A 9224-nucleotide genomic window follows, 5' to 3' on the forward strand; every position below is an offset into this window, starting at 1 on the left:
CATTTCGAAGAAAGAGGAGTTCAAACTGGAACAAGTGCAGAGAAGAGCTACTTAGATGATCAGGGGAATGGAGGGCCTCTCTTATGAGAGGAAACTGGAAGAGCTTGGTGGGTTTAGCTTAGCACAGTGAAGGCTGAGAGGGGATCCGATTGCCCTCTAGAACTACAACAGGTGGTAAACACCAGGGACAGTGAAGCTATTTAAGCTAAAGGACAATGTTGACGCAAGAACAAATGGGGATAAATTGGCCGTGAAAAAATTCAAGATGGAAAGTAGAAGGTTTCTAACCATCAGAGGACTAAAGTCCTGTAACAGCTGCCCAACAGAAGTTGTGGAGGCAAACAACTTAATTAGTTTTAAGAGCAAGCTGAACAAATTGATGAATTGGATTGTATGATAGGGTGGCTTGTGATGGTGGCTGACAAGGCTCGGCAGCCCTGTGGGTCCCTTCTGGTTCATGTCAGATATCCCTAAAATCTCATGCTTCAGGCAGTCACCTCCAGGTTCACCTGGGTGAGTCTCACTTAATAAATTCCCTGCCATTGGTGCACTTCAGTCCCTCACATTCTCTGCCTGTCATATAATAGTTCAGTCTCCTGCGAGCTGAAATACTTGGGTCTATTTCATTGTTGGGTTGAGTGCACGGGTGCTGGGTGGTGATATACAGGAAGTTGGACCGGATGATCTGGTCATCCCTTGTGGTCTTGAATTCTATGACTTGGCAGAGTAGGAGAAGAAGATTTAATTACAGCATAGCAGAAGGCAGTTGATCTAGAGAGCTTGGTCGAGTCACGCCATTGCTCTGTGCCTCAGTTTCCACATCTGTAATGGGGACACTGGTAATGACACTGACCTCCTTTGCAAGGCACTTTGAGACTAACAGATAACAATCACTTTATAAGGGCTAGTTATGATCACAGAAAGGAAAAAAGGCCCTTTGCCAATTATTCTTTCTGGAGATACGTTGGTCCTTCTCTCATTCCCCCTTTCCAAGTCTGCTGAGGAGGAGGATTTCCCCATTTGTTATATTGTCCTTAAGTCAAAGGGAGCTCTTTACAAACAAGTCACACAATGAGTGTGGGAACCATCAAATACAGATTCTGTTCTGAGATGGGTTTCATGCAGTCCTGACTCACTGTTATTAATGACAGGTTTCAGAGTAACAGCCGTGTTAGTCTGTATTCGCAAAAAGAAAAGGAGTACTTGTGGCACCTTAGAGATTAACCAATTTATTTGAGCATAAGCTTTCGTGAGCTACAGCTCACTTCATCGGATTTATTAATATCACGAATAACTGATTATTTCAGAACGAAGATGGTCTCATTCAATAAAGACGCTTTGTTAGCCAAAAACTGAAGGTAAAGATTTGAGTTAGCTGGCCCCATTGCTCATATTTAGCTCTTGAAATGAAGTGAATGGGGTGGGGAGGGAGGGGAAATCTAAGGTGTCAGCCAAACTCTACAAACCTCAAAACTATCACCTTCTTGCAAAGCAGCTGCTGCCATCGATGCAGGGGGATCTACCCATCACACACTCCTGTTACTCTAGAACCTCTGTTTAGGGGACCCCTAAAAAGAAAGCTAGGACTGCAAAAATATTCCAGGGAACCACTCCATCTCTCCCCAAACTTGGATCATTCATTCTTCATGGACCAAATGATCTTGCAGACTTTGGTTGTTGATTAGTCAGCTGGAGAAGATTCACTTCATAATTTTTACCCTTTGTTGCTTAGGTCATAAAGAACAACCTCTGTATGAGAACTTTCACTTCTGCCCCACTCCCCCCTTCTCGCCTGTGAATATCTAGACACATTTAAGAGTGCAGTGTAACATAATTAGTATGCAGTGTAACATAATTAGTATTCATTTTCAACACAGCATGTGGGCTGGCTTTATCAGGGAAACCTCTTGTGAGCCTCAAAAGCCAAATGCAGCTGCTTCCCTCATCTGTGAAAGGTACAGAATGAAAACATGGTAACCTCAGACTCTTTTTAATCTTCAGCGCATCTCTCCCCTTTCGTCTTTTGACTGTGTTTCCTTCCCCCATTGCCATCTCTGAACCTCAACTGGGAGCAAATTGAACTCAGCATCTTTGGTCAGGTGAATCCAGAGAGCTGTGCCAATTCCTGCAGGCAAGTCAACATCAGTAGCAACCAACACCCAAGCTTGGGTATCACAGCTGTTCCTGAAGGCAGGAAGAGGGAGGAGGAGAATTAAATTGTGCATTTCCCTAGCCAAAGGGCCAGCCAATCCAAATGAAAAAGTTTCAATTTTATCTCAGTGACAAACAAGACTGACCAACTCTGAAAGAGAAAAATATATTAAGTTATACAATTTCCAGTATTCTTCAACCGCAGCCTAGGGTTAAACACAACTAACAACACTTTGTAAATTCTCGTGTGGGCAGAATATGCCATTGTGTTAGTCATGTTACAGCATGACTAAAAGTTCAAGTATACACATGCCACCACCATGTTTTAGGGTCAGAAGCTGGGAGGAGTGTGAATAGTGGCTCTTCCTTATCTCTGGATGGGGTTGTGAGCAGGATGGAGGTGGTTTTTCCCCGCCCAGTGGACTAGCAGGGAGTACACAGAGACTGGACTCAGCTAGTGGACCACTGCGTGTAGGGCCCAATCCTGCCCCCAGTGTAGCCAAAGAAAGTTTTATCACTTCAGTGGGAGCAGGATGAGGCCCCAGTAGAGCAATAGAACCCACAATTCCCTAATAAATTTGAGACCATCCTGAATATTAGAGGGTACCCAGAACTCAGCGGTTCCCCTGGGCAGTAAGTTTGATGGATCTTGAAGATTAGCTCCCTTGTAAACAGAACCAGATCCTATTTTCAGCTGCAAGATAATAAAGACCAATGAAATAAAATGGAGGGAAAAATCAAAATGCACCAATACAAAATGGGGAATAACGGGGGAGGCAGCAGTACTGGGGGTCACAGACTGAATCTAAACAAACAGTGTGCCGGTATTGTGAAAAAGGCAAAGGTCACTCTGGGATGTGTTGTCACATGTAAGACAGGGGAGGTAACTGTCTCACTCTGATCAGCAGTGGTGGGCCCTCAGCTGGGGTACGGCATCCAGTTTTGGGCACCACACTATAAGCAAGATGTGAACAAGTTGAAGAGTCCAGAGGAGAGCAACAAAAATGCTAAATGGTTTAGAAAACCTGCCCTAGAAGGAAAGGTTGAAGGAACTGGGCATGTTTAATCTAGAGAAGAGAAAGCTGAGGGAGGACATAACTGTCTTCAAATACGTTAGAGGTTGTCATAAAGAGGACAGCAATCAACTGTTCTCCATGTCCACCAAGAGCAGGACAAGCAGTAATGGGTTTAATCTGCAGCAAGGGAGATTTAGGTTGGTATGACACAGAGGTGCACTATTCTGTGTCAGCAACTCCTCAGGCCTGACATACTCACTAACACACTGTCATCACAATATATACCCACAAGGTGGCATGCAATACATCACTGGAAAACTAATAACTCACTGATCATTTTTCAGAGTAACAGCTGCGTTAGTCTGTATTCGCAAAAAGAAAAGGAGTACTTGTGGCACCTTAGAGACTAACCAACAGTATGCATCCGATGAAGTGAGCTGTAGCTCACGAAAGCTTATGCTCAAATAAATTGGTTAGTCTCTAAGGTGCCACAAGTCCTCCTTTTCTTTTCACTGATCATTAATATTCTTGTGTGGTGTATGTAGATACAAAGAGTTATGGATATGTGCTAGAATTATGGTCTTAAAATGTGCTTGGCAAGAGATGCTTAAGCCCAGTGAGCCTTAGACAAAGGGAGATGTATTTGCTTGTCTTGGTCATCAGGGGAAGACAAACATGATACATCTATATAAAAAGGTAAACAAAGACCTCAGTCTAGGGAGTGAGGGAGATAGCCTCTTAATTATAAAGACAGAGATTTGTACCCCACACAATAAACAACGGAATCAACGGACGCTACTATAAAAGTGTATCCAGTAAGATCTTTTATGATAGCCTGTAGCCTGCTGGTGGTTAAGATCATGGTGCAACGTATGCATTAACGCTACATGAGGAATTACAGAATCTCACTGACGTTATGCTTTAAAGTCTGTAACCAACACAGGGAGAAACAGATTTTCTCCCAGTGAGAAGGGAAGGCAGCTGTCTACCTCTCTCCAATGTAAATTAAGCATTGTGGAATCAAAACAATGGAAGCCCCATTTACATACAAATCAGCAGGAAGATGGGAGGTACAGCAGGAGACCTTCCTGCTTCTTGGAACAGGATCAATGAATTTTGAGAAGACAGCCTGGTATCTGCATCCCCCCTCCCCACCAGGCAGGAGAGGCAGGGCTGACTTTTCAAAGAAGAAATTTCTGAGGTTTACTGGACTCCAACTGGACAACTCCCCATAGTTGTCCCTCACTTGGAGGATTCAAGGGGCCAGAGCTCTTGAAATCACAGAACGCTGCGTCCTTCAACCAGGGAGGCTGAACTTAGGCAAAGATTGTAACTCGCTAAAATTAAGTTTTAATCTTATAAGCGTATTTTTGCTTTTGTTTCTTTGTAACCCCTTCTGTCTTTACTCCTAAGGTTCGGTATCACTTAAACTTTCTGTTTAATAAATTTGTTCTACTTTTACTGTAAACCAGTTCAGGGCTGTGATTCAAATAAGAGCGCGTTTGTCAAGCCCCAGTTAAATTAATGAGCTGCAGCGTATTATCTCTTTAAAGTAGCAATGAACATAATAACCTCTGAGAGTGTTCAGTGACAGGGCTGGGCACTGCAGGAAGATGGCTCTGGGGAACTCGGGAGTCAGGCTTCAGTGCCTCTTACCTGCAAGACAAGGACTGGACTGGCCCAGTCCTGAAGGGTTTGCTGGCAAGACAGACAAGCTGATGTGTCAGAAGCTGCCACACAGTTTAACAGCAGCAAAACCCTCCATCACTGCAGCAGAGAGGGGTAAGGTGGTGACTCAGTTCTAGGAACCCCAGCAGCCTGTCACACTGTCAGCTGGTTCGAAGGAAATTCGGGAGGAGGCGCTGTGGGGTGACTCCGCAAACAATAAGTGGGTGGTGGAAGCCAGGGCGGGACCTACAGGCTTGTATGCAGACTGTTGATGTCTGGGCTGTGAGTCACAGCAGCATAGCATTTAAGGCACCCAGAGTCGCAGGTCAAGGGGTGACAGAGCCCCTTTCTGGTCTGGGTTGAGCCCCAAAGCCTCACAGTTGGATATTAGGACAAACTCTGTAGCAATGAGGATAATTAAGCCCTGACACAGATTACTGCAGCAGGGTTAGGCTAACCCTAACCCTCAGCAGGAACCCCTTCTACTGGAGGTTCAGAACAGATTAGACCAGTGGTTCCCAAACTGGGGTTTGTGAATCCCTGGGGGTTCACAGAAAAAAATTCCCTAATGGCGGAAAGAGCTGTCTCTAGGGTCCCTGGGAAGCCAGTAGCCCAGAGCTTTGGGGACTTCCAAGAGCTAAGCAGATCAAAGCAAGCATATCTATCACACTGAGGAGATTGAAACTTCAAGCTTCCGTATACGAAATGGAAAGGGAGGTGGATATTTTCTGCTGCTTTTAAAATTAAATGGGCGGCTGGTGTTGTTTTTAAATTATTATGAAGAACAAGTTGAAGCTTTGTTGTAATGTGGGTTGTTTGCCTGGACTGCTCAAGACCTGAATGCTTGTGTAGGAGAACTCTGAGTTGGCTTCTTACATCCCTTCCTGCTGTTCCACATCTGATACTCCTTGATGAAACATAGGAGCCAGAAGCACCAGTAAGGGGGGTGATGAGGGTCACATGCTGCCCCCCCCCCCCATCAGCACGCCCCCCCCACAGGTCCCTCCCCTTTTTTCCCCAGCAGGGCCCCCCCACATTTCTGGCAGTGCCCTCCCAGGCCCTGAGGTACACAGGGGCTTTGCCTCTACACCCTGTTTTTTCTACTGGCACCTCTGATAGGAGCCTTGTCTTCTAACAGGCTTAATCAAAAGTGATACAAGCTCCACAAGTGAGATCTTGGAAGAGTGTTGCCGTTTTCATAATGTAATAAAAATATGGTGATGATAAATCATAATGAATAAATAGTGTGTAATAAGCATGTCATAAAACCACATTTTATATTTCCAGGATTACTGCTTTTATAATTTATGCTGAGGTCAGGGAGAAAATCCTTGGAAATATTCATTTTTAGGAGGGGGTTCACCAGACTTGACATTTTCGTGAAAAGGGTTCACGGATTGTTAAAGTTTGGGAACCACTGGATTAGACAAACACCTGTCGGGGTGGTCTAGATTTATTTAATCCTGCCTCTGCTGGGAGAGGGGAGGGGGGGACAGTGGCAGGGGATGGACTAGCGAACCCTTCTGGACCCACATTTCTATGACTCTTTGAAAACGAGCACATCTTCTGCCTGGGAACACTGAGCCCTTTGGATAATCAGGTGGATAATACGTTTGTTCGAGAGCATCAAGGTTTGTTCCTCGCCTTCACTCTTCCAATGCCAGCAGGCACGTGAGCTATCCCAGTGGAAGCGAGGCTCCTTCCCGAGGTAGAGCAGATCTCAGGGGGTTATGCTGCATTTGCGTCTTGCGCTGACTGAACTCATTAGTTAACATTCATTTGATCTCACAGAAAAAAAAAAAAGTGTGGTGGTGAATCAGGGAGATGAGAAATCAGTTTGCTACAGATGAGTAGTACATCAGAACGAAAAGTATATTACAGTAAAAAAAATACAAAAAATGATCATCTACCAGCACTAGCTGCTCTGGAACTGACTACAGAACCGTTCCAGCAACACAACTGCCTCCTTCTTGGGCTCCTACCAAAAGGCTGAGAACACCGAAAAGAATCCTGCCCAAGCCTACGAGTGCAACCAGATAAACTTCATCTGTCTCATGGGGCATGTGGAAAAAAGATCAATAATAACTGTTAAGTGGATGTAAACTAAAGACCAGAAAAACAATTTAAAATATAAATAGGCTATGAACTGCCAGACACTAAACAGGAGCATATGAATTCCAGTGGTGCCTCAGGCTGCCAGCAAGAGTCATCACACAGAAACACAGTAAAAAGACTATCCTTGGACCAAAGCAACTATAAGCTCTGTGACTCCAGGTTTTAACAGGCATGGGATAAGTAATGGCTGGGACCTAAGTCTGAATATTGATACTGAATATTAGAAAAGCAAATGCACTCTCTCTCTTGCAATAAAATAATCATTGTGCACTGATATAGCACCTTCCCCCCCCCCCCCTCCCCCCAAATCAGACTGCAGACCATCAGGCCAATCCTGCAATCCTTAGGTGAGTAGCACCAAAGATTGCCCGGGTGAGTAGGATCAGGACCTATATGTATAGGAATCACTCCACCTTAAGGATGAGAGGATGGGAGCCAGATCACCATGGTACAGTAAGTTGTGTGAGTGTGGGAGGGGAAATTACAGCTCAGGGCCACAGGGCAAACCCCTACTTTTATCAAAAGGGCCCTGAGGATCTGCTAACATCAGTGCACAATAGGCAGGAATAAGTGTTCTTAAAGGTCTGATCCAGAAGGCCCACAGGCTTTAGATCTGGCTTTGATCTCTCTTTAAAGATCTCCAGGCCCACAAAGTTCTGCTGAAACATTTCTCTGTAATTTGCAATGACAGGCACAGCATACATACAAATGACTCATTCACATGGGACTGTTTGGGTTTCGCTAATATTTCCATTGGCAGGGGAAAATCATTAGGAGGTCAACTTGGGGCCCTCATTCCTGCAATGCAATCACCCATAGGCTTGACTTCACCCAGGCAGGCAAAGCGGTGCATAGCCTCCATGATCTTACTCCCATGCATGACACACATTTATAAGCGTGCACAGGATGAGGGCAATTGTTGGGAATTGCACCAAGCGAACCCTGTACCCAGATACCTGTTATCCCATTATAACATGGTACCCAGGACCAATATTAACTGAGCAGAGAGTCCAGGTCTCCTGGGCTGAAATCAAGAGCTTTAACAGTCTGAAACCACGGATCAGTTGGGGGGTGGGGGGGACAGAGACACAGATGATATCTTTTTGAATTTCATTCAATGCAGAAGCCACAGCCCATTCATGAATAAGTTACTGCAGAAAGGGGATGGATGGTCCAATGAAAGAGCAGTTTTCTTTTTACACTTTGGGGAGATCTAAGTCAAGCCCGAGTTTCTCAGCTTGCAACCGAGCCTGGGCCAGACAGATTCCCCACAATCTCCCGGTACGTGGCAAGGCTTCTTGGGACGGCATAAGGAGGACCCCAGGCGAGCTTGCTTTCCCCAGAACATCGGGTGCCAGCTGATGAGCCAAGGGCGTCTGTGGTTTGAAGTTAATAACGCAAGAAGCCAACCGATAAATAAATCCGGATCCTTTGCTCCTGTCTGCCAGCTCTCCGGGGCAGGCATCAGGCCGCTCCGGGGCGGGCCCCCCCCCCCCACGCTTCCCGCCCCCCCACGCTTCCCGCCCGTCCGTAGCACCTTCCTCTCCAACGGGGAGACCCCACCCCACCCCGGGGCGTGATCCCCCTGGGGAAGCAGCCCTGTGAGTTGCCCCCAGCTTTTCTGAGCCTATAGGCGCGCTGGGTCCCCCGTGCCCCCCGGCCCAGCGCTATTGGTGCGGGGGAGACCGGAATCCCCCAGCTCCAGCTGCTTCCCTCCGGGCTGAGCCCGGCTGCCCCCCACCCGCCCCCAACCCCCGCCCCGGAGCCACGCGCCTCCCCCCGGCACAGCCCCACGCCCGGCAGGAGCCCCGGGGCAGCTACCCTACCTGCGGGGGCGCCGCCTGGGTCCCCCGGAGAAGCAGCAGGAGCAGCAGCAGCCCCCGGGCAGCCATCGGCCCCGCTCCGCGCAGCGGCAGCCGCAGGAAGGTCCTAGAGCATCCGCGCGCGGGACTCCCGCATCCCGGGCAGGGCTCCCCGCTGGCCTGGACCGCGCCGAGCACCTGGTCCCTGGAGCGAGCCCCGCGTCCTTGCAGGCGCCGGCAGCGACTTTCTAGCTCGAGCCGCGGGGGCGGCAGAATCCGAAACCCCGAAATCACACCGAGAAAAGGGGGTTGACACAGCGTGTCACTAGCCCGGCCCCCTCCAGCCCTGCTGCCCGGGGCTACCCCCCGCGCGGCGGAGTCAGAGCCTGGGCTCACCCAGCATGCAAATTGCAGCCGCTAGGAAGCCTACGGGTTTCACCCCTTTGCCCGAAAACAACGGGCTCGGATGGGT

The 9224-nt window shown here is 47.7% G+C and overlaps 1 protein-coding gene across 1 annotated transcript in view; it reads right to left on the minus strand.

The window, feature by feature from the left end:
- Positions 1 to 8842, minus strand: part of TNFRSF8 (TNF receptor superfamily member 8) — a 35267-nt gene extending 26425 nt beyond the window's left edge. The window contains exon 1 of the mRNA XM_077837582.1: positions 8777 to 8842. Within this exon, the coding sequence (XP_077693708.1) occupies positions 8777 to 8842 (66 nt within the window). The remainder of the gene's footprint in view (positions 1 to 8776) is intronic.
- Positions 8843 to 9224: the final 382 nt, after the last annotated feature.

The sequence above is a fragment of the Eretmochelys imbricata genome, chromosome 18 (assembly GCF_965152235.1).
Source record: "Eretmochelys imbricata isolate rEreImb1 chromosome 18, rEreImb1.hap1, whole genome shotgun sequence".
NCBI classification, from domain to species: domain Eukaryota; kingdom Metazoa; phylum Chordata; order Testudines; family Cheloniidae; genus Eretmochelys; species Eretmochelys imbricata.